This window comes from Camelus bactrianus, chromosome 5 (assembly GCF_048773025.1).
Source record: "Camelus bactrianus isolate YW-2024 breed Bactrian camel chromosome 5, ASM4877302v1, whole genome shotgun sequence".
NCBI lineage: Eukaryota > Metazoa > Chordata > Mammalia > Artiodactyla > Camelidae > Camelus > Camelus bactrianus.
Genome location: NC_133543.1, coordinates 38365126 through 38391938, shown reverse-complemented (window position 1 = coordinate 38391938; position 26813 = coordinate 38365126). Strand labels below are relative to the sequence as shown.

The following is a 26813-nucleotide window of genomic DNA, read 5'->3' as shown; positions in this document are numbered from 1 at the left end:
CTGAAATCCAAAAATTAAAGCTATTTGATATGGAAATAGAGCACCAAGAAAAACATGCACATAGCTTCAGCCCACCAAGACAACTTAAGAACCCTCAAGGGTCTGAGAACAGAGAGAATGCTATCATACTAGTCTGACAGTTCTAGCAAATATTCTTTTATCTCAGTAACTTTAAAAAGTAGAATGCCACTATAAAATTTAGGGCAAAAGTGACATCAGCTGAGAGAAAAAGAGCAATTTTCCTCACTGGAAAGTGAGGAAGAAAGAAAAGTGTATAAAAGCATCTTCAGAAAATTCTAAGCTCTCATTTCAGGATGGTGGTAGTGTACTGATTTGACTGGGATGGGCCTTGATTTCATAAGCTCCATCTCATTCAGCAAGATTTACTGTGTAGGTAATAGATAATCAAATACATAATAAAGAACATTCTGAGGGGGGAAAAAAGCAAGGGGTTACTGGGAGAATCCTACCTGTAATGACTTGCTACTTTGTTTCCTAGATCCAGTCAGGTGGCATTGTATTCTTCATTTGAAACAAGGACAAAGCTTTTATTGGACAATGCTCTGATCTCAAACAGAAGGCCATCTATACACAAGTTACACAAATTCTTTTTTTTTTTTTTTTGCCACTACTGGAATTCAGAATAAAGTCCAAATGACTCCATCCATCCCACATTGGAGCTAGAACAACACAAAATTTCAACCACAGTTTCTTCACAGCCCCAGATGGTCACGACCTTGAGTGTATTTTCTCATCTGAACTAGCTGCCTGGTGGTCACACTGTTGTACGCTGCATGGGAGCTGTCTGCTCTAATTACAAAAATGCTAACACTTCCACTGGCACTGAAATGGAATAGTCCAATGCCCTGAAACAGGCTTTTTTTCCCCTAGGTAGGACAAAATACACAGAAGTTAGGATAAAATATCCAAGGAGAGGCCACATACAATGGACCAGACCTTTGGAAACATTCATCCATGAAAGGAGGTCAGTAAGTACAACCCTAAAGCAGAAGCACAAACCCAGCCACCATCAGTTCGGTTCCAGTGCTCTTCACATTTGTGGCTGATAACAGCTTCACTAGTTATTCGTGAGACACACTGGAGCCTCGTGACAGTCCACAGCCTAGCCCCTAAAGTCAGTGCTTTAATAAAGGCAAATTAAAAGGGTGCAAAATAATTAGCATCACCACTTTTCGTGAAGTGCTTCCTTGAGTGCCCCAACTTGGCTGCACTAAGCAATGTCACTTAATATTCACAACAATCCAAAGAGGTAGCTCTTCAGTTTATGTGACATCTGTGGTTACCCGGGCTTAGAAAGATCACCCAACCAGTGAGCAGCAAAATCCTGATTCCAACTCTGGTCTCATCCCAAAGCCTGTGCTCAGCAACAAACATTTTTCAAAGTAAGCCTTTTTCTTTTTTTTTTTTTAAGCAATTCAGTTAAATGCCCATTCTGGGTCCTGATGGTCCAATGCTATCACTTCCTAAGATAAGCTTTGTAGCAAAGGCTGTAAACTTTCTAGGAAAGTGAGCATAGCAGATACGTCCTCGGTTTCTGATGCGTGCAGCCTGGAGGATTAAGCCTCATAGCCTACTACTCTTCAGAGGAGACTCCTCTACCACCTGCAAGGTCATCCCTGGGAATTAGTACCTTTTACCAGATTCTTCTAGGTGGTTGGCACAGGCACACTTACACACACCTGAATTTGGGTATAGAGCAGAATTACTTTAGTCTGTATTATATGAATTACAACTTTCGGCCAAATTAATTAACTTGTCAAGATTCACCAGCTTAACCTAAATAGTTACAAGACTTGAATCTTAACATGCTCTTCAATAGCCCACTACATACACAGCACATACATATATGATATATGCCTTTAAAAATGCTATTGTTTTCACTTTTTTGCCTAACTCTTCCACTGAGCAATTAACTCCTCCAAGGTAGAGATGATGTTTGGATGCACCTTCATGTCCCAGCATCTTAACAGTGCCTGGCTGGGAGCTAACACCCAGACAAAACATTTGTTGAACAAATGAATGGGATTGCATGGGCTTTATTAAAATAAGCAACCCCCCAATATAAAGCCTACTAATACAAGATAATAACGGTGTCCCCTCACAAGGAAGTCCAAGCCTGTGGGTTATCACTGAGGGCTGATCAAAAGGCTTATTACATAGCCTTCAAACTGTAACAACACAGCCATTTTACTAGGGACATTAAAAAAACAAAAAACAAAAAAAAAAACAAAGGTTCAGAGACAGTTGTCTGAAAGAGAGCCTTCAGAAAGCCTTCAGAGGACAACTGTCACCAGAAAAAAGCCAATTTGATCACAAGCTTACTTGGCCTTTACTATTTCAACAGTGGACAGTGGCTTATTCATCCGGCTCTTATTTTATCTTCAATTTTTTTTTTTTTTTGAAGGACATATAGTTACTGTTGGTTCTGGGTATATACTAACAAAATTAATACAGCCTGAAAAGTTACTCAACTTCTCCTCACAGGGCTTTCAGTTTACTCTGAACCACTACCTTTACCTGTATCTTATTTGTATTACATTTCTGTAACTAAGAGTCAAAACAGTATGTTAGGAGGATAGCTTTAGAGTCAAAGTTTGATTTTCAGCTCCAGTATCTCCCAGAAATGTGTATCCTCAGGCAAGTTATTTTACATCTCGAATCCTGAGTTTCTTCCAGATGAAACAGGGATGATCCCTACCAGATGAAACAGGGATGATCCCTACCTTTCAGGTATCCTGAGTCACCTTTCAAGTTTAGGGAAATAATTAAAGAAATGTGCAATAAGTGACCGAGACCGTTATTACTGCTGTCCATGCATCCAACCTACATTTATCTTGAGGGCTGTCTTAAAATCCTCACAAGAAATAAATACACCAATATATATTTAAAGGTTTAATGTGCTACTAAAGGAGTACCTCAATAGTCAAGAAAATGTGAGGGTTCCCACCAATTTTCCAGTCACTGCTAAAGGTTTGAGAGCTACAGGGAGAATGGACGGGATACCCTGACATCTGCACATAGACTTTTCTTCTGTGGCTTCTCCTTTAGTCAAGCTAAGAGGTTCTCAAACTTAAACACGCATAAGAATTACTTTCTAGGGTTGTTTATCTAGAATTGTGTGTACTGTAACCTTTATGGGCAACTGAAGGGACTTTAAGGGATAATTTTAACCATACCTACTTTTATCTTATTTTTAACCTCTGATTCAAACCTGTATAGAAAATTCTCATATGGACTATCTCATTAAAGTAGTGACAAATGAGCAGTGACAAATGAGCAAAATGGCACAATATAGAATAAAAAGTGTTACCTAGCAGTGGTTGGGAGCAGGCAGGCATCATTCTACTTCCTATTCCGAGGAAACTGTTTCTGAACCCTCAAAATACTCAAATGACTTTCCTTCTGAACCCCTAGAACTTAGTCTCTCTAACTCTATTGTGTCTGTGTGTGTCTCACATCAAAGGATAGCTACTGCATGAATTAATGTATTTCATCTAGAGGGTATAGGAAGAAAAAGATGAAGCTAACATCTGACACCTTATAATTAACTTGAAAATGTAATAGTGGAGGACAGCAGAAACAAGTAAGTTCTCTCATCAGACAGGCCTGGATTCCAATCCTGCCTCCATCCTTGGGAGCGGTCACCTTATCACTCTGAGCCCCACTACCTCAGTAGTAAAAAAAAAAGATACTATCTCCCTCCGAGGGTTGCCAAGAGCATCAGAGATAATGGTCATAAAGCAGAGAAGACATCAACAGCATCTTATTTGACACAGGAATGCCCCTGGAGTTTTAGTGACCTAGGACCTAGGATTGGCTCACCAACCTCACCACTTTCTTAGGTAATTCCAAGCCACATATCCTCGGGTCCTATTTGCCTCATTTGCTAAGAACTCTTAGAATCACAGAAGATCATTTGAAAGCACTTTGCCAAGAGCAGAGCCCTAAAATGCCAATAAGGAATGCTGCTCACTGAAACCTGACTCACTCCCAATAGCAGAGGGAATACCATGAAGGACTTTTTTACTTTAAGACACCCCTAGGCTACTGTGCTACTCCTCACTTGATGACAGGGCATCATGACACACCCGTCTGCTTCAGTGACCGTGAAAAACCATGGATTTCCTTTGGCCATTTCCACTGCCCTCTTCCTCTTCTCTTAATTCACCAGCTTTCCATAAGGAGTCAGGCAAAGCATGATGATGCCAGCTTATCATCACTGAACGCTTAGTGTTCTTGGGCACCTACTACAGTCAAGTGATATGGGGGATACCAAGATGAGTGAGAATCGGTGACAAAGTGTCGTTTCAACACAAAGGCAAGTTATGTGCAATTTATAGTCAGCCCAGTAGAGTCAGTTAAATAGGCCCCTGGAGCAGTTACTCAATCCTCGGGCCTGTTTCAGTGGGTGCCGTTCTCTGATCAAGTCAGTAATTACCTGCTAAGACCCTTCCCTGGGCCAAGCACTGTGTTGGAGAAGAAGCTTCCAGGATCTGTTAGATGGGATCCTTGTCTTCCAGTAGCCCACAGTGTGAACCAGCAAATAAAACAAGAACATCAACAGATGGCTGAGAGTGTCATAAGTGACTATAAAGCTACACATAAAAGGATCCTCTTATTTTAATCACACCTCACACAAGATGATATTTAATCCAGGGCCTCATAAGTAAGAGAAATGATTCACACTCTAAAGAGATCAAAGAAAGGAGAGTTGTTTTTCCCACCTCCCTCAAGCTGGTGTGGGTCTGCAAGGACAGGGAGAAGAGGTGGGACTTCAGAAGAGCCTTGACGGCTAGCTATAATTTTAACAAGCAGAGAAGCAAAGGGGTACATAATATGCAGGAGCTTCACGTGAGAAAAGACATAGTGAAGGGAAAGTACAAGCCTGTTCTGTGGACAGAGATAAAGCAAACTTCACGTCAGGGTCTTATAAGGAAAAGAGAGAAGGTGGGTCTGGCTAGACTGTGGGCGTCTTCAGTGAGAAAGCGGGCAGGGGGAAGGGGTTACAGAAGATCAGAGGCCAAAGAGCCTCTCAAACTAGTCAACGTCTGGAATAATCTAACAGGGTTTTGATGGAAAATTGAACTGGAAGATGAAATTCGCAAGCTTATACTTTTTAATATTTCAGAAGAACCATCAAGATGACAACAGCTAAAGGCTGAAACTTAGGCTTGAAAGTCAATACACAAAACCTATATTTGCAAGTACCTAATTCCAAGTATTGAAACCCAAAGGGGCAAATGCTCATTTCCACTCTAGAAATCCCTCCCCGACTCATGCTTTATTCTAGAAACACAAGTCAAAATATGTTCTTCTCAGTATTACAAAAAACAGAGATACTATACAAATACAAAAAAACCCCCAAAAAACGAAAACCCCAGCGTTGTGTTACCAATGGTGATAATAACCAAAGCAGCAGATGATGCTGTAGTGGCAATATTTCCTAATGGCTAGGTCTACTTGGACTGAGGAAACCTCTCAAAGGAAGTGGTGGAAACCTCACGGTTAGAGTCATTTACAATTAGACCACGAGGCACGATCTTGTGGCCTATTTTCTTCCAAGTAAGTCTGGCCACTGGGAAAGTAAGTTCTGGTGAGCGACTGTGGCTGGGGAGGCAAGAAGTCAAGTCAGAGTATGTTTGAAGGGAAACAAGGAGACTGAAATTATGATTCCTGATTTCAGGGCTGGTTACAACAGTGTGTACAGTTTGGGAAAATCCATCAGCTGTGCATTTATGATACAGGTCTGTTTCTGTTTGTATATTATCCGTCAATAAAAAGATTTTTTTCAGGATGATTAGGAGAGATTATCACAAAGAACCACCACCAAAAAAGCAATTTTTCAATTTCTCCATGATTAATAGAAAAATAAATGGAATTTCTAATGATTATTGGGGAAACAAAATATAGATGTCTAATATTAAAGAATTACTCCATTAAACGAAGACTGAGACCTGGTACATTCACAGATGATGTGGAGATTTCTAAACCAAATAAGTCCTTTCCAAAAAGCCTACCCTGAGACTCAAAACTTTTACAGTGAAAGGACATTAGAGAGGCTGGTCATTGGCAACCTGACTGGTTCCACAAACCCAGGAGGCCACAGTTCTAAAAAGCCTCTCCAAGGTTCACGTCTAGGTGGCCTGATTAGTTGGCAACAGAATCATGATTTTGTGATAAGGGGAATCACCAATGCCAAGTTTGCAGCATCGTGTAAAACTGAATGAATTGGCTTCCTAGGTTCATTAGGCAGAAGTCCTTGGGCATAAAGAATCCCAAGTCATCAAGATTATCACTAAAAACGAAAAGTTTCCTTGGAAGAACCACAAGGCTGACCATATTGGGGACTTGAAGGGACAGAATTGAAAGTGACCTGCAAACGTATTCACGGGATTCTTCACCTTTGCACACTGGTTCCCCAGCTTTCACAAATGAGACATTTGATGGTACTGAATTCACAGAGCAATGTTGTCATGGTGCAGATCCAATCACGTTCTAACTTCTCCTTCTATTAGTTACTCTAATATTTCCTTCTGCACACACATACACACACACACACACAAAGAAAAACATTATTCACTGAAGGCAGATGAGATTATTCTCAATCTTTCTGCCTCTGTCAAACAGCCATAGTTTTAATCTTCTGACCAAAAGAAAATTCCATTGTTCTCTAATATTCTCATTGAAATCCCTACCTTCTTTTGCCCTGTTCCCAAGGACAAGAAAGTTTCATCTGCTCATAAACCAACTACCAACATTTCCCGGAAAGATTTACATTTCTAGAAAATGAGACAATAATTGCTTCTACCCTCTCAGTTCAGAAAACTACATACACTGTCCCTCTAACCCCAAATCACAAATGCTAAAGATTATGAATGAGGGGAATGTCTATTTGCTTATGTTATAACTATTAAAGAAATAACTGGAGTCTTGCACTGAAAACAATCAGCTCATTCTTGACCTAGCATCCTATTTATCTTTCTATTCTCAAAGCTAATTGCTCATATAAGCATGCCAATTTGCCTTGATTATAGGATTCTTAATAAATGAATGTTGTTTACATTTCACAAGTGTATTTGAATTTCACTCCGGGAAGCCAAGCTCATCAAGTCTTTGTAAGTGGTAAAACCAGAGATCAAAGCAAAAGGCCTGCACTGAACCAACAAACAATTAGGCTTGAGAATAGAGGCCTAAGCAAAAATCCAATTGATGTAATGATTGTTCTACCCCAGAAGTACACCTCAGGGTCACTGTTCACTCTTCAGCTATAATATACAGAACTTCCTCTACAAATTGTCATTATGATCATTTGATGGTCATTTCTTAAATGCACAGTTAAATAAGTAATATTCAACAGGCTTCACTCCATCTCTTCTCTATGTTTCATCTTGGTGTTTTTTGTTGACTCAAATATCTTTAGGAGCCTTTTTTTTTTCTTCTTTAAATCCTTCTCAACTTTGCCTAATTCCTCTATATTTTCACTGTGGTTTAGACTCTTATGCTTGGCCTTTGGGGCAGATAGGAAAAGAAGGAAAACCACTCATGGCTCAAGCACATGACTTCCAACCAGGGCTACACATTTAACTATCCCAAGAGGCTTTTAAAATTCCTGATGCCCAGGTCACACTCCAGACAAACTTACCAGAATCTCAGGGAGTGGGACCCAAGCATCTGTCTTTTTTGAGGGTCTCAGGTGAGGTCTATACGTAGCCAAGTTCTAGAAGCATTGCTTTAGCTTGTCAACCCCTTTGTCACCCTCCCTTACATAAAGTGCTCAGCCAAACTTCCACTGGAAAAAAAGAAAAACAAGGAAGAGAAAGCAAGTTCCTGAGCAAACTGTCAACTCAAGGCAGAACTTGAAGCAGGTGAGAGTGACTAGCTCCAGGCACAGGACCCATGTGTGAACGACCTGACACCTTTCCCAAGCTTTGGGGATAAACCAGGCCAGGAGCATCATCTACCACACAGAAGTCTGTCAAGGGAGATGACAGTAAAGTCTAAACACCTCAAAGCTTTCAGCTTCTGTGGCAATGGATATAGCGACTTATCAACGCAACAAAGCTTCTTCAGCAAAGAAGAAAGTGGACTAAGGTTACATGTGAAATAAGAGTCACTAAAGTCAGTTCCAGGCTGCACAAGAATGCTGAAGATGTGGTCAGGGGAACAGCTTTGGTGTGCCCTAGAAACTATAAAAAGTCTGTGATAAGGTGCCCACCCAAGAGTTCTGATACCACTGGTCATGTTTCCTTTGTCAGTTTTTTTAAGAATGTGAAAAGAAAGTTCATTTCTGTCTGTCTACATCAAATACATTCGATACCACCAAGGAGGAACTTGGTGTTTCCCAACTGAGGGATTCCCAGCCTTCCTGGTCCACATGTGTGGGCCTCAGCTGAATCAGAGCTCATGAGGCAGCACTCTGGCCTACCAGCTCTTCCCTAGACATTGCTTCCAAATCGTATCCTAGCCGCTGGCAACTGAGTAGTCCTTGGTGATATGTTGAAAGCAGGGAGGGTTTGAAGATCACCCTGCAGTATGAGCAGACACCATCTTAAAGAAGAAAACAGGAGATGAGTTACCTCTGCCTGCAGAGTTCAAGTAGGTGAGAACCAAGAACGAAGCCTCTACAGAAACCAGGACCCAGAAGTCTAGGGATGCACTTCTTGCAATGGAGGAAGGTGGAAAGGTATCCCCACTGTGGAGTGCAAAAGCCACTCTGAGATGGGGGACCTGCCAAACAGCTGCACAGCTTGAAACCCACTCTCCCTCCTAAGCAGTTCCAGTCTGTTCTTTTATAAGGATTCACTGATTTCTTTCTAGGAGGATTCCAGGTACCAGTGCTCTCTTGCAAAGAAGAGACAATCATCTGGAATCAGTGCCTCTTTCACCGGCCACTTTTCACATCAGGTACAAGGGCCAGGCAGCCCACTTCACCTTGGCCTTACCCCCAGCCCTAAGAATGACCAGAAGCACAGTTCATGAAAACCAGATCCTTCAGGCAATGGTTTTCATAAAGTCAAGTGAATTTCCAGAATAAGCATGAGCCTATACTACTTTTTTTTCTTCTTTAAGCCCAGGAAAAACCTCCAAGGAGACCCCTCCCCACTCTCAGGTGCTCTAATGCTATGCCTGAAACCTGCAGGTAGCAGGCTCACCCCAAGCACGGCACCACCCGAAGCCAACAATGCACTGGCTAGATCCTGGGTTTGGAAAGACCTTTCAATTATCAATATTTTTCATACAGCTCCTGTCTGAGCAACTCTAATGGGAGGCTCACTCCCCATTTTTTGACAGCTCTAAATGTTAGAACACTTTTCCTTATGCTTATGTGACTTTCAGTCAATGACCCTGGAAAATCTCTCTAGATCACACAGAATAAAGCTACACTCTTTTTCTACACAAAAGATCTTCACAATGAAAAGTCAGCTAATGGATCACCATAATCATGCTCCAGAAATTTTACACTTCCAAGTGCTATGATTTCAAAAGTCTCATGACCACCCTAACAGTTTTGTCAAATTGTATTCCTATTTACAGAGGAGGAAAACCACAGGCTGGAGGAAAGAGTTGACTTGCCCAAGCCGGTGCAGCAGGTATGATTTAGGAATTAGGTTTCCCGCTCTCGGGCTGATGCTGTTTGCTAAATCAAAGGCCACAAGTGAAAGTAATTCTTATCACTTAAGGGTTTAAGGGCACGTGTACCTTCTCTCCCCCAGGTTTCATCAGTTTACCTTGCTGCCAGTTTCTCACTGGAGCCAAACATTTGCAATTCAGAGGACAGCCTTTGATCAACTCCTATCCTTGATACCCAAACATATCTTCACAGTTTTTATTGGTATTATTGGGGGCGGAAATGCACCCTGAGAATGATGAAAAGCACCATCCCTAAGCATACAGTCCCTGGAGAGTAAAACAGCTCAGGGGGTTACTGCCTAGATGAGATTGTATGGGCTCAAAGTGACAACACTCCACCCAACCCTCTTTTCTATCTCCTTTCCCTCTCAACAGGAGAAAGCAAGTGAGAAAACAAACCAGCCTGCATCCGATAATAGCCTGACTACACTCCCACCCATCCATCTGCTCAGCACACTTCATGGCAAAAGCTCTCCTTGGAAGTGATTGAAAGGGAATAACACCTTGCAGAGGGAAAGAAACTTAAATGTTAAAACTTGACCTTCCTTGTCCCTTTCACAAGTAATTACATTTGGAGTGTATGCATTGCATGGATGGACTGTCTTTCCCTGCTGATTCCGGAGACCTAAACTTCCCAACTGCCTTGAAAGGAAAAACTGAAGAGTATACTTTTGAACCAAATCAATATTTAACTTCATGCCTGAAAATAGAACAGCACAGTGAAGATGCCAAAATGGATGACATCTAAAGAGAAATATCAAATACACTGCACTTGGGTCACTTCTAAGAAATTTCTGCCAATTTTATAGTTTGAAACTTGCACTTAGCAGATTGAGGATTTTAACAGCTTTATTGCTGGTTCCAGCCCTGCTTTCTTTCTTCCTTTCTTTCCAGTTCTAGGTCTAAGGAAGCATAATATAATGGAGGGGGAGGTAGTGATGGGGAGCAGAAATCCAACTCTGAGTTAAAATCCTAGATTGGTTATTCAATAACTGTATGGCTTCAGGCAATTTAGGTAATCTTAATTTCCTCATCTGTAATGTTGCTGATCGCTGGCGTTACTGAGAGGATTCAATGTAAGCATAGGGTACATTCATAGTAGATGTTCAGAAAACGTTCCCACTTCTTCATCAGTACAATGACTACATTCAACCTCAGGCCAAGAAACAAACTGAAAAGGACAATGACTCAAATTAATCACACACCAAAGCGGTTCCTGGTACTAAACATAATACTGCCCTAAACCAACACTTCCTAACCTGTCTTTTTAAATCTGTTTGCAGAGAAGCCTGACATCTGCTATCTCACAGATATGGCAGCCAGGATGGAGGGCTTACAATTATCTTTTCCTCTGAAACTCAAAAAGGATCCTTAGGATAGCTCAACAAAGGAATTGAGGGGCTTAGATTTTAAGTCGTCAACAGGGACTGTAAGTCAAAAATTAGTGAACAATAAAAGGAGAATCTAATGTCCAAAGCAGTATTCTTGGATAAAGACCATCAATTGCTCACAACACCCAAAAATCACCTTCATCGCACCATCTTTGAAAATAAAGGACATGGAAGTGTGTGTATGTATTCCCAACAATTAGACAATGTTTAACAAATACAATGGAGAGCCATATGGATAATAAACATATGGGACCCCCAAAATATAGGCCAATGTTACCTGTAAAATACACATAATATATACACCTTAAAGGAACAAGATTTAAGTAGATGATTGAATTTATAATTTATGAAACACTTCTAGAGATTGTAACAAACATGGTACACAAAGGCGTATCAACTTACAGCTCTACCTGATAGGAAGGTCCAAGGATGCAAATAGTTAAATGCACAAGGAGTCAGTAATCTTTTTAAATATTAGTTTTATAACTATTATTGTAATAATGCTGAAGACAAGTTCAGAGTGGGAGGAGATGCCGTAGGAGGATTAAGCTCCTAAGATGTGGATCCAGTTTTTACTAGTCACTAATTACAGGAAGTTCAGTAACTCAAATCTCTATTCACAAATCCCATTCTTCCCCATAAAAAACTTATTTTTTAAAGTTTATCCCTCCACTAATCTTAACTCAGCTATCTTTTACTCTCTCATCTTCCCATTCATACCAATTTTTTAGATACATACAATTTAAGTCGTATGGACCGATGAAGATTCATTGAGTGGGTTTGGTCTCTTAAGATTTTCCAGAAATAGATGGACTGCTGTCATTTACATTTTTATTTACTCTTCCCCAATGTTTTAAATATTCTAGAGTTGGGAGGGGTAGGCTAAAAGGAATGTTTTCCATGCCTGAAATGGCTCATTAATTATTGATGTAAGCCATACTTACAATGAGATGCTTGTATATTTTTCTGTACAGTATTACTACCCTGTTTTCCTCCCACTCAGATGATCTTTATCATATAGGAAAATAAAACTAATATCAATAATGCCAACATGATTCCTACTGTCTCAGGGCAGCGAATTCCTCCATATATATACTTTAAACATTACCAACTACAATTTGTCCTTCGAGCTTGAATTAAATGGTTTGAGCTGATTTCTTAAGCAATTCATGAAGAAAAGTACAGTTGAGAGCATCACATGCACCACTTCAGAAAAAAACTGACAAGAGAAGTCACCATTAACTCTGTACTTCTATCAGCCCAAAAAGAAGATTCCATTTAACTCCTTACAGGTTTTTCAAAGAGCAGCTGGGGCTGACGAGGGAGACTTACATTAACCACTACATCAATGGTTCAAGCGTATCCCTAACAAGAGAGCCCCAAGCTGAGACTTTCCCAAAAGCTTTGTCTCAGTCCAAAAAAGGTTAGCCTAGTATTGTTTGGTTTTGTTATTTGTCTGTTTCGAAAGGCTTAAAATATTGTAAACAATTAAGAAAGGAACCACATCCAGTAATGGTATGTGACACACAATAGAGTAAAAGTAGTCACAAAACCAACCAATGCCCCAAGGAGCTTGTGATGTAGAATCATGAGTTTCTACATACTAAATTTGTGACTGCTAGACTTAATAGTAACACAAATCCACCATGTTAGCAAAGAGGCATTATTTTTCTAAAGATCAATTCATTCCATGTGTTATTAATCAGCAAGGTAACTGAAAGCTCACACAAAACATGATATCCCAGTTGAAAACTTAATTGCATTGTTATTATCTGACTTTTCTGTGTCACTGGCCCTTCTACTTCAAGTGTGTACATACACACACTCCAGCACAGCATGGATGGAAAAACAGAAAATCCAGAGCTAGGAGGGAAGAACCATGTTGTCTGGCAGGAAGACAACAAATTTAGAATTTAAAAGGTTTGTCCCTGGAAAGACAGGTCAAGTGTGCACCCAGGCTGCCTTGAAAACTAATTAAGCCTATGCTGTTTCATTTCAGAGTGTCTCATTCTGCACAACAGTGGGAGCAGCTGTGGGAGATCACAGACGATGCAAAGCAAGGCAAGCAGCCTCATCTATCTCCCGACTGCCACAGCAGTTTCCAGGTGGCATGAAAAAGCTTCCAGAGAGCACAAAGCTAACCTGCCATCTCCAAACGCTATTCCCTATATCAAACCAGCTCCTTTATAAGGCCTGAAGAAAGGCAATTTAAACGTCCCAGTGATTAGACTCGGGTCCTTTCCCAAAGTTCTGAGGTTACATGCCAAAAACGCGCACGCAGACGCAAAATTCAGTTGCCTCGAGCCCAAGTTTCTCCTGCTGCCTAACACTGTGGAGTTCAGGGGTAACTAGCTAGGGAAAGGGAAATATGCAAGTGTAAGTAATAAGGAACGCGTCCGATCTTGCCTGATCCCTTCCAGCATCCCTTACAAGAGGCTGGGGCACTAAAACTCGAAGTTTGGGAACCAAGTGCAGTACAGACTCTGGCTGGGGTGAGGGGAGGCCGCCACACCCTCCTGAGCTCACAGCACTGACAGCCTCTGGCTGGGAGGGGCCCAGAAACTTAGTCCCAGAGGAAAAGGAGAAAGAAGGGAGTCTTCAGTGTCTCACATTTGAGAAGCTGGAAAACTAGGAGAAGCGAACTTCGGGAGGGAGCCAGGGACCTGACTGGGTGAGCTGGGGGAGGGAAGGGGTCGCCCTTGGAGTCAGGACAGCTCGCAACACGTCCCCGCAAAACTGCACATTTTTGTGGTTTAAGATTTAGGACCAAAAGGAACGCGCTGAGGCGAGGCTTCTTTCTCGTCTGGGTTTCAGATGTCTCCCTCCTTGCTTAGGGATGGGGCCGCCGCACTGCCGAGGGTTTCCTTCTCTCCCTTTTCGGGGAGCTCCCCTCCGCCAAGCCAATACGTCCGCCTCCAAGTTCGCCTTAGCGCACAGCCCGGCGCGGCGCCCCTGGCCCGCCACATGCGCCCATCTGCCCCGGACCCCGCAGGCCCCGGCCTGGGCGCTCGCGGTATGGTCCGCGAGGACCCAGGGTTTGCAAGGATTTTTTTTTTCTTAAACAAAAAGCCTTAGCAGCTCGTCGCCCCCTCCTCCCCAGTCCGCGCCACCTTCCCTTCACGCCCACGCCGCACCTCCCGGGCACACGCGCGGCGAGATGCCTCTCCTGCCAGACAATGGGTTCGGGGCCGGCCAAGCGGCCAACCCCGAGTCACCGGCCCCATCCCGGGACCCTGAGAAGGCTGAGCGCAGGGAGGTCGAAAGAGGGAGGAGAGGAGGCAGTGGAGGCCACAATGAGGAAGGTGGGAGCCTCCCCCTTGGGACTGGAGGCTTGCTCCAGACGCAGGGAGAAGGGGAAGGGGCGGGGGTCAGCTGCACCGCCCGGCCGGGGGCCCCGGGGCCCTGCTCCCGGCCGCCGCCGCGCACTCACCAGCACGATGGCAAATCGCTCCTCCAGTTCACCTGGCTCGGGCATCGGCAGCTTCAAAGGCACGCTGTGCGCCCTAAAATCAGTCTGCTGCGAATCCATGCTCCCCGCGTTGCCCATGTTGGCTGCACGGCGGGGCTGGGGGCTGCTCCGGGCCCCTGGCGTCCGCGTCGGAAATCAGAACAGCTCCCGGCGGTCGGCTCCCGCCCGCTGGCGCGACCTGCCGGGTTCCCCGCCCTCTGCTGCGCCCCGGCGAGTGTGCAGAGTGCGCCGCTCCCTAGCAGCGCTCGAAGCCGAGCCACCCCCCGGCCTCCCTCATGCTCCCCTCCGCCCCAGCACCGCCCTGGCCTCTTTTCCTCGGGAAGGGTCGTCAGAGCGCCGAGCGCCTATCTGCATGTTGCTCCGCTGGAACGCCGCCCCCTGCCAGCGATTGCGGCCAGCGGGCGCGTGGTTGATCCGACTTGGTCTCCCGCCCGGGCCGTGGCCGCCGCTGACACTTCAGCTCAACGCCGGCGAACACGACGCTTGCTCGGCCAGCACCTCGAGCAGACAAATGCGGCTCCGCGCTCCCGACACAATGCCCCCTCTCGCCCGGCCCCCGCCCCCGGCCCGGCTCCGCCCACTCGCCCCGCGGATTGCCGGGACGCGTAGTCTCGGCCCAAAGTGTCCGCGCGCAGAAACCACGCCCGCTCTGGAGGGCCAGGCGGGGTTAGGACCCGCTTGAAACAGGTAGTGTGCACACATCTGCAAAGAGTTTGTCACTTTTGACCATCCCCTCACTCCAACAGAAGAACTACCTCGTCTACGTTATTCTGACACTTAGTAGGCACATTTGGCAAATGAATGAATAATCAATGATTGAATGCACGCGTTGTGATTTAAATTAAGGACCCTGATACTGCAATAGGATCTAGTTCAACAGGAGACCTCAAGGGTATATTGGGAACATCCTATTTCATAAACTGGGATGTGGGTCCAGGGGTGCTTGTTTTAATGTTCTACCTATGTATGTTTCAATCACATATATTGAAATATTTTTATAAACAAACATATACTTTTATGGATATTTATAAATATGCACTATGGATAGATAAATATACAGTCAGACCCGAAGAGTTGGAATGAGAAGGATTCAATTCAATTCAAAGCAAACACCTGTCAAGTAGCTATTATGTATGTTACTGTGTTCCTTAGCTAGAGAAAGAGGATTGCTCCTGCTCTGGAATACTTTCCAATCTAGTGAAGGAGAAAATTTACATAAATAACCATGTTTTGTGTGAGACAGAAATAAGGACAGAGTGCTTGGGGAGGCTTTGGAGATGGTCTTTGGCTGTAGCTATCTTATTCCTCTAGAACAATCTTGTTCCAGGTGCTTTTCAGACTATAGCTACCCATTCCGAAGCAATAGAAATAGAGAGAAACAGCCTTATAAACAACTCGAGCCAGCTGCTCATGTTGTAGATTTCAAGGACACTCACCTGGTTGGCTTGTGGCTGACCTCCTGCAATCAGTCCTTTTTTTAGCTTAAAGCAATGTTTCTTAATCCTGGTTGGTGTATCAGATTCACTTGGGGAGCTGCTTGTTAAAACTGCACGCACCATGGGCCCTGACTATTATCAGAATTTCCCTAAGCTGAGAGCTGGGGCCTAGGCAGGTGTATTTTTAACAAGCTCCCCAGGTAGTTCTGATAAGAAACCAGGATTGTTACTCTCATTTAAAAGCAACTGCTTCTGGATGAGGTAACACACTCAACTCAAGCATCAAGGACTATGTTTCATTCAGCATTATAAATCCCAAGATGCCTTGAGCATAGTCGTTGTTCAGTGACTATTTGTTGAACTGACAAGTGACTTTTACCAAAAGCCTACAGAGCAGATATACACGCAAATACATTGGGTGTGTATAGTCTCGTAAGTAAACCACTTATAATTATTTTTAAAGAAGGGAGCCAGTACAAATAAATTCAACTTAAAAATCTGAATAAATGCAATCTATATATCTAAAATTACACTTTTTCAGAGTTAATAGTAAATGTGTTAGCAATCAAAGAAAGAAAAACAGGGATACACACACCCCAACTAGTGAAAATGAGTAAGAAAGAAAAGCAGTTAGTTCAGACCAAGTGAGACATTTCTGACCCACAAATGTATTTATTTTCTCTGTAATCTCTAGACATATACTTTGGATCTGATTGACTCACAAAACCACCCACAGGGTTGTCCGCCTAGATGGAAAAGCTGGAATTCTTTTCTGCAGTTGAGAAATCCTTTTTTTTATTACATTTATGACTTCTTCCAGCCATATTCCTCCCAGTAACCAGAACCTTTTCCTCCCCTTAAGTCTTATCACATTTAAACAGCACTTATATAATTTCTCCCTTCATGCTTCTATAGCTCATAATTTGTATTTCTCTCTCTTTTTTTTTAATGTGTTCCAAGTTTTATTTTTTGGTAGGGGGAGGTAATTAGGTTTATTTATTTATTCTTAGAAGAGGTACTGGGGATTGAACCCAGGACCTCATGCACACTAAGCCTGTGCTCTACCACTTGAGCTATACCCTCCCCTTATCACATTTAGTATCTCTCACAATCTCACACTTTGAGAGGAGCCAAGGGCAAAGCATACAAATCCAGGTACCAAAAGAACTTATCTGCCATTTCAAGGTTTGCAATTTCTAACATTTCGTTATTATCTATGACTATTATTGAGTGCAAAAATAAACAAAACACTCATTATACTATACAATTTCTGTAGGAATTTTTACTAAAATCTCATTGGAGAATTTAACCAGTGTAATAAGGTGGAAAAACAACCAACCAAAAAGGCATCCAGTTTGGAAAAGATGAAGTAAACCATCTTTATTCACAAATGACTTGATCTTCTATGTAGAAACTCTTATGGAATCTATAAAATAGTAGAACTCATATGTGAGTTTGGCAAGGTTTCAAGGTACAAGATTGATATACAAAATTTAAATATATTACTATGTAGTAGAAATAAACTTTCGAAGATTTAAATTTAAAATACCATTTAAAGGAACATAAAAAAATATAAAAACATTAAAATTTTCCTTTTCCCAGGGATAAATCTTACAAAAGATGTAAAAGACCGGTACACTGAAAACTGCAGTATACTGTGTACATAGGTCAGCGGACTCAATGTTTTTAAGATGCAATTCTCCCCAAATGGATCTATAGATTTCATGCATTCAGAAACAAAATCCCAGCAGACTTTTTTGTAAAAATTGACAAGCGACTTCTAAAAATTCATGTGGAAATGCAAAGGACCTAGAGTAGCCAGAACAACTTCGGAAAAATAACAAAATGGGAGGACTCACTCTACCTGATTTCAAGATACCATAAAGCTACAGTAATCAAGAGAGTATGATACTAGTATCAAGATAGGCAGATAGATCAATGGAATAGAATTGAGTGCTCAGAAAAAGGCCCACATATATATGGACAATGGATTTTTGACAGAGGTGCAAATGGCAACTCAGTAGAGAAAGGAGAGTCTTTTCAACATATGGTTGAAATAGTGATTGTGGAGGAATTCAATATTCACACATGAAAAACAAACTTCAATACATACTCAACACCATATACAGAACAACTCAAAATGGATCAGAGACCTAAGTGCAAAACCTAAAACTATACAACTTCTAGAAGAAAATATAGACAAAACTCTTTGCTACCTTGGGTAAGGCAAAGATTTCTTAGATATACCAGCAAGGAAAAAATGGATAAACTGGACTTTATCAAATTTGCAACATCTGCTCTTTGAAAAGCACCACTGACAGAATCAAAAGACCTGCAGACTAAGAGAAAATATGAGCAAATGATATAGCTAATAAAAGACTTGTACCCAGAATTAAGAATTCTCAAACTTCAATAAAAAGAAAACAATGACCAAAGATATGAACAAACACTTCATACAAACAAATATATCCATAGCTAGCAAACACATAAAAAGATGCTCAACAAGGAGGGGGAGTGTATGCTTAGTGTGCAGGAGGTTCTGGGTTCAATCCCCAGTACTTCTATTAAAAAATAATTAAATTAATAAACCTAATTACCTCCACCCCTCAAAAAATAAAGTTTCAATAAAAACCTTATTTTAGAAAAAAGATGCTCAATATCATGCTTCATCAGGGAAATGCAAATAAAACCAAAATGAGATTCCATCATACACCTATTAGAATGGCAAAAATTAAAAAGACCACCCCAAGTGTTGGCAAGAATTTAGAGTATCTAGTACTGTCATTCACTGCTAATGGGATTGTGATATAACCTCGCTGGAAAACAACTGGATGTTTCTTAAAAATTTAAACATACACCTACCATATGATCCAGCCATTCCACCCGCGGGTATTTACCCAAGAAATATGAAAGCATATGTCCAAACAAAAACTTTTACATAATATTCATAGCAGCTTTATTTGTAACGACCCAAAACTGGAATCGATTCAAGTGCCCATCAACTGATAAAGGAGTAAGCAAACGGTGGTATAGCCACAGAATGGAATACAAATTGGCAATAAAATTATAAACTATTGATACGAGCAACGTGTTGAATCTCAAAATACTTATGCTGACTGAAAAAAGCCAGACCAAAAAACTGTATGTACTAAATGATTCCATTTATATAAAATTCTAGAGAATTCAAACTAATCTATAGGAACAGAAAGCAGACTAATGTTTGGGGAGAGGGAGCACAGGGAATTTTCTACAGGTCCCGAGGACACTTTTGAGGGTAGTGGTTATGTTTATTAACTTGATTACATGCTGGTTTTAGGGGTGTATACATATGTTAAAGGCATCGAATTGTAAACTGTAAATATGTACAGTTTATTGTTGGTTAATTATATCTTAATAAAGCTGTTACAAAAAAAAAAGTCAAGTCAATCATTTCCTCTCTCCTTTTTCATCAAGAAATTTAGAACACTTTCACTCAAATTTCTTCCCTCCTACTTTCATGCTAATGTTGTCTATTATTTTAATCCCTCTTTATTTAATCACGTTAGCCATTAGTAGGAGTAGTAGTAATACTAGCATAGACGATCTTTATTTCTGTTTACCGATGTGCTTACCAATTCATTTGCTTTTGGCATGCTGCTTTTTTCTTCCAGATTAGTTTTTCATTTTCCGTAAGTATATTTTTTAGTGTTTCTTTCCATATGAGTTTGTGAATGACAAAAACTATCACAAAACGCAGATAGCATTGTATGAAAAGTCAAGTTCAAGTTCAGACTATTATTCACCATTCCCCCCCCCCGTCACCTACTTTCTCCCTCCATCCTGTATTCCCATACTGTCACCTCCTCCAAAAGCCTCCTTAATAACCTGCTTTAAAAATGACAGGTTGGGAGGGTCTTAGCTTGTGATATCAACAACATGACAACAACAAAGGAATGTGCTGCTGACTTGTTGTGTCTGCTTTTATTCCAGGGAGTCCTCTTAACTTCCCAGCTTAATATTAACTGTCATCCAGGAGGGCGAAGGTTCCTAAGCTGGGCTGTGTGGGAAGCCCTGGTTGCCCCGTCCACACCTGCCTCCTCTGCAGATAGACACAGCCCTCACAGCCTCCAAGTGTACCCATCCGGCACCTTTCAACAGCTTCCAAGTCTAAGAAAACAAACCCTTTTAAAAAACAAAAGTGTTTTTTTAAACAAGAAAGCCCAGTTGGGACATTTTTCTTTCTAGCTGCAACTACTTCAACTAGAATAAACAGCACTGCAGAATGAGAAAGAGAAAGAGTGGGAATAAAATCCAGTTCCATGGTTATATATTACACACATTACGTATCTCGATTTACAATTTTATTTACTTTCTTCATTTGTTCTTCGGAGAGTTAATTTTTAGGGGAGAACTGGAGAACCTCTCTTTTAAAAAAATTTTTTAAGTTGAAGTATAGTAGATTTACTATATTGTGTTAGTTTCTGACGTACAGCATAGTGATTTAGTTATACATTAATATATATATATATCTTCTTCTTCATTATAGGTTATTACAAGATACTGAATATAGTTCCCTGTGCTGTACATCAGGACCTTGCTGTTCATCTATTTTATGTATAGTAGTTTGTATCTGCTAATCCTAAACTCCTAATTTATCCCTCTCTTCCCCCTTTCCTCTTTGCAAAACAGAGACTCACAGCCACAGATATCTTTCTGATTACAAGAGACTTCTCATCCTATAAGAGGCAATCAGATTTTCTGAAATCTGTCCTTTCTTCCCTCTTTGGCTCAGCCCAAATATGAATAAATGCCCCTTTTTTGGCCTTCAGAGAAGAAATTTTCACAAAATCATGATTATTCTACCTAGTGAATTTGAATCCTTTGCCTTGCAATTTAAACACTAAAGGCTAGTATGTGGTAAGAACATGTGCTTCGTGGATTTAACCCATCTCTCTTGCTTACTAAATGATCATGGGAAAATTCATTCCCATTTTCAAGCCTCAATTTCTGCATTTACAACATAGAAATTAATACTTACCCCACCAGTTAACTGTCAAGATTAAGGGAAATAACTTACATAAACCATCAGGATCGTGCTTGATGTATGATGAGACAGATGTTCAAAAGGAGGTATTTTCCTCCTTGTGTTTTCTTTTCAAGGTGATAATGAATTTCATCTTGGGCTTATTATTGAAGGAATAAAAATTTCTGCAGTACCTGAATGAGTAATGGGAAAATATGTAAATACATGGTTTCAGATAGCAGGAAGATATATTTACATAAAGCAAAACATGAATTGCTTTCTAGTCCATGAGGGCTTTCTAATGTCCCAGTTCTTCCAATGATAAAGCTCCATTCTGGTCACTCTGTATACTAGTAATTCAAAAATTAATGCCACTGTCAAAGAAATCCAAACAGTATTTCCCAAATCTACCTGATAATAAGATCCACCTGGGATGCTCACTGAACATACAGATTCCCACATGCCTTCCCTAGAAATTCTACTTCACTTGGTCTGGGGTGGGCCCAGGAATTCCTATGCTTAACAAAAATCCCAAGTGGTTCCTATTTTAGGCAAGTTTAGGAAACACTTATTAATTGCTTGGGACTGGGGAAATGACTCATCTGCAATTAAGCAATAATGCCTCCACTTAAGGAACAATGCCAAGTTATTTTAAAGCCATTGGATAATTATAACATATACCCTGCTCTAAATATTGAATTAGCTATTATTTCAATCAGAGGGATTGTTCCTTTTAAAATACAGGTACAATTTGTTTTACTTTAAAATATATCAGCAGTTCTTCATATTTGAATTCACATTTTTTAGGTTTTGAAGGGGAAGAAAGCATCATTGGTTCTATTGTATAAACTGTCCTCGACAGATTGAGGGGCAAGTGTCAGGTGTTCAATTTTGGGGTGGAATTTTAGTTAAGGCAGGTTTCTTCCTGTCCCCTAACTCACATTTATGTGCAAAAATAGAACATGCCAAACATTACAGTACTCATTGAAGAAATAAAATTGTCCAGAGCTACTGAATGCTACCTACACCATTTAATTTTCACCAGATTAATTTAACAAACAAATGTTTATTGTATTATATCATTTTAGCTCCAATCATTTTCCATACACAATTAAGATCAAAGAAAAGTTCACTGATGGAAGGAAGAGGGAGAGGGCTGGGCAGCTAATTAGGGGGGGGAAAAAAGATCTCCCTCAAAGGATCAAGCCCTTTGCCTGCTCTGTAATCACTAGTTACGAACACCTGCAGAGCTCACCTCTCTCAAGAGAACTGAACTCTGCTAACCTTATCCAACTGTACTAGAATAGTGCTTACCACAGGGGCCAGGCAGGCCTGTCTCAGGTCCAGTTCTCATTGCCTGCTTGCTTTGTTTTGTCAGTTTTAGGGAGTGGGACATGTTTGTTTAAATTCTTAAAGAAACAATCCAAACTATTAAATTAAAATCTTTGCAAAAGAAGCAAGCCCCAAAAGCAAAATATTTTTTTCCCTAAATCTCTATTGCATTAACAATGATTAAAAATGGGAGTTCAAAATATTAAAAATGTAATGAAGCTGTGGGGAATTCATAACCCAGACAGATGTGGCGGACACCTACTTTTTCACCTGTTCATCATCCCTTCATCTTGGAAGAGCACCCTCACCTTCTAGGAACTGCTTTTCCCTCCACTCCATCCTGTTATTAACAAAGGAGCTGCCATATTTCCTTGGTTCTCCTGGCCACAGTTGACCTGTTTTAACCCCACACTTTCGGGCTTGGCAATAATCCTTCTGTCTCCCCTCTGCTTTTTGATTTTGAACTAAAAGTATCAGGTTACATTTTCTCAATGTGGCTAAAGCTCTAAGCTCTGAAGTTGAAATGTGGTTGATGGCAATGGTGACTGACAATCAGAGAAAAGAAGCAGATGAAAAATGAGGTGCAGAGATAGGAAATGGAAAGAAAGTTCTTCCCAGAAATCCTACTCATACAAGAACAAGGCAGTTGGTAAGTTGGACACAGTTTTTTAAACTCTCGAAGTCTCAGTTTCCTTGTCTGCAAAATAAGGGCAATAATAGTATTTACTTCAAGTAGTTTTGGTAAGGAATAATTGTGATAATTTATATAAATCACTGAATCCTGGACCCAACATAGGAAAAGAGCTCAATAAACATCCACCACTAAGCACCCCTAGGCATGAGGCTAAGAAATGATAAGCTGCAAGAGTGGGAACCATGTTCAAAGGACGTGATGTATAAGATTTCAGATACCGTTTATTAGAAAAACATCCCCACATTAAATTTGGCAGCTGACTAAAATTTCAACAAAATTGCTGGAAAAAACCTCAAGCATGGCAAAAAGTGGCCTATGATTGCTCAGGGCCTAAAGGAAACCCCAGAGCAGGGTTAATAATGATAATAAGAATAAATAAATAATTTGCCCTGAGTGCTAACTGGGGGCTAGGCAGGAAGCTAAGTGGTTTACATCCAATATTCTGAATACTACACTAAATGGCTTAGGTTTTATCCTTATTGTTATTTTACAGATGAGGACACTGCTGCATAATGTTGAACTATGCCTTCAAGGAGACTAGTCACCAAGAGCCTGGCATTCCTAGTGCCTTGAGGGTGATTGGGCAGGGTATTTAAAAGACTTGGCCTTTTTTTCTTTTTTTTTTAGATTCCCACATATGAGTGATATCATATGGTATTTTTCTTTCTCTTTCTAAACTCATCTACAAAACAGAAACAGACTTGCAGACATAGTAAACAATCTTATGGTTACCAGGGAAAGGGGGTGAGAAGGGATAAATTAGGGAGTTTGAGATTTGTAAATGTTAGCCACTATATATAAAAATAGATTTTAAAAAAGTTTCTTCTCTATAGCACAGGGACCTATGTTCAATATCTTATAATAACCTTTAATAAAAAAGAATATGAAAATGAATGTATGTATCTACATGCAGGACTGGGACATTGTGCTGTACACCAGAAGTTGACACATTGTAACTGATTGTACTTGAAAAAAAAAAAAAAAGACAAGGCTATTTCTCACTTTTCACTGTCACCGGTATCCATCAGCTGCCTTGGTTATGAGTCAGTTGCAAAGTCAGTAAAATAGCCATTCCTTCACTAGGGGGATTAATAAGCATATATATTTCACTTTCCCAGGAGTGTGGGCTCACTCCATGTTTCCATGTCAGCCCTCCGCTCTCCTCTGGGCAGCACTCCCTTGCTTCCACTCGCAAGTGTCACTCTGGAATTGCTTTCTTTCCCAATGGGAAGCCTATAAGAAACTTTTGGATAAGACTGAATTACCATCCAAATCTCTTTATTTCTAGTTTTTTGGAGGTTTTTTGTTTGTTTGTTTTTGTTTTAGCCTGTATTTCTTGACTGCCCTTGGTTCCTGTGGCCTTTGGCTTAATCTCAATTTTTGCTTTGCCCTGATTTGTGGGATTATTACACGTTCTAACTGGGACTGTTTATTTGTCTAGCTGTAGTTACCCACGATCACAGCTTCCCAGAAAATGTCAGGTCCATCTGTGTCCTAAACCAGCATGTTCTGATTTCCTGCCTCTGCCTTGGCACCCTTCATCCTGATCTGTCATCCCGTATCCTTGACTTCCTGAAAAAATTTTTTTTCCAACAAGCTTTAGGTTCTAGCTGGAGAACAATGTGCTTCACAGTGTGATTCTCAGTCCATCTGCACTTGAATCATCTGGAATGATTTATGAAAATGAAAATTTTTAGCCCCATTGTCATGAATCAGAATTTCTATGGTATGCCCAAGAAGTATGCATTTTTAACAAGCTACCCAGGCGATTCTTATGCATACAAAGCTTGGGACCCATTGTATTGGAAGAGCAATGGGTCCTAAATATAATCATATACTTTTTTTTTAATACTGCAGATATTTCCAGTTCTGTGCTTATTAGCACCTGGAAGATTCTCACTAATTGCCTGTTGGATTAAGGAATGAACACATCTAATTTTAGGAAATCCAGTCACGGGAAATCTTCCCTACTCTAAGGAAATATTTGCAATTTTCACTAAACGTGCCCATAATACCAACTTCATTTAGTTTAATCCTCATTCCTTCTCGAGTTAAACTGCTTAAATCGCCTTTGGATTTTGCTTCTTCCTAAAATAATGTAATTTTAATTTACTTTGGTTGTGATGAAATATCATACCAAATTGGTTCAGAACTTTCAAGGTGTTCTTTAATTCAGTTTAGACCTCCTCCGGGGTAGAAGCTAGCAGTTTCCTCCAATTATAACTGGAAGAAAATACCAAAATGATTTCATAGGCCAGGTAAATACTGTTATTGGGACTATCAAAAAGGTTTTAATGCTCTAACATATCATAAACTCAATAAATATTTACTGTACTTAAACATTCAGATTATCACAAGCAGTACATACAAGGACACCCGTGACTTTCTGTTGCTCCCTGGGAGTATTAATATTTTGTCTTTAATCATTTAGGTTTGGAAGTCTTTTTTGCTCCCTAGCGGCAGCCTGTTTAAGGATGGGGGACTGTAGGTAGACACTTTGGATTGCTGACTTTAAGAGACCTCTAATTCACAGAGCTTCTATCAGCGTAACTCATTAATAACCAAACTTCCATCCAGTCTATGTCTTTCTAACAGAAATTGCCTTGATCTCTTTACTAATCTTACTTTGACTCTGAACATATGTAGCAGAAAATGGAGCAAAGGTGATACAACTGTGAGCTGTAAATATGCTACTGCTTTTAATCTTTACAGTGGTCTTGTTAGGAAGACAATTTTCTTCCCATATTATAAAAGAGATAGTTGAGGCTAATGGTGGTTATATAACTGGACCAGTCATATAGCAAAAAAGTCACAGAGCCAGGACTCAATTTCCCATTTCTTTGGTCCCTTGGCTCATCTACTCTCTACTATACCATGTTGCTTCCTCACTTTATTTTGCCACTTCTTGAGTAGCTTTCTGCCCTCCCCTTGGGATGTGGGTCTTGCCCTTGGCTGTATGTTGATCTCTCTACTGTGACCTAGTATCACCCAGGATTTCCCTGGCAATCAGATGCTCCATTGATTCCCTGTCACTCAGCCACTCTCCTTTCCACCTTGTCAGCTTACCCTTCATGCCAGTCTTTCCTAAGCTCAGGCATCAGAGCACCACTTGCAGAATTAAAGTAATGATGTCGTCTTCTTTGATGATTTCCAAGTGTCTTATTATGAGATCAGTTGAATGCAGATTTGGCTGCATATAACATAATACCCAACTATAGCGGCTAAACAAAAAGTGGTTTATCTTTCTCATATAACAAGAAGTCCAGAGGTAGGTATTTTCATAAGATGCTGTAATGATCAGAGGTATTTTCTCTACAATTCTACCGGCCTTTCCCTTGTGATGGCGAGACAGCTGGATCATATCCACATTCAGAACCAAATGAAAGAGAGAGGAGCAGTATTGTATTCCTCCTTGTTTACCAAGTGAAATCTTTCCCAGGGCACATCCCCCTACACACACCCCAGAAGACTTCACCTAAGACCATGTTGAATAGAATGGGTCACAAGCTCCCACCTCCCCCACCACCAGCTATTAAAAAGGCAGAGAAAGTGCTTGAAAATCAATTAATGTAATTTAACACATCAACAGGTTAAAGAAGAAAAATCACATCATCATATCAATAGGCACAGAAATAGCATTTGACAACATCCAACACTCATTCATGATTAAAAACTTGCAACAAACTAGGAATAGAGGGAAACTTCTTCAACTGGATAAAGACCGTCATCTACAAAAAATCTATAGCTAACATCATACTTAATAATGAGAAACTAGAAGCTTTCCTGTTAAGATCAGGAACAAGACAAAGATGTCCCCTTACCACTCCTTTTCAACATC

The 26813-nt window shown here is 40.8% G+C and overlaps 1 protein-coding gene across 4 annotated transcripts in view; it reads right to left on the bottom strand.

Annotated features, from left to right (window-relative positions):
- FMNL2 (formin like 2) overlaps positions 1–26813 on the bottom strand; it is a 367782-nt gene that overhangs the window by 261801 nt on the left and 79168 nt on the right. For 3 of the 4 annotated variants that reach the window (XM_045504947.2, XM_010967870.3, XM_074363667.1), the window contains exon 1: positions 14473–15073. In XM_045504947.2, the coding sequence (XP_045360903.2) occupies positions 14473–14589 (117 nt within the window). In that variant the 5' untranslated portion in view covers positions 14590–15073. Of the gene's footprint in view, positions 1–14472; positions 15074–21003; positions 21144–26813 lie in introns of those variants that run through there. The other variant, XM_074363666.1, reaches the window with a different exon arrangement.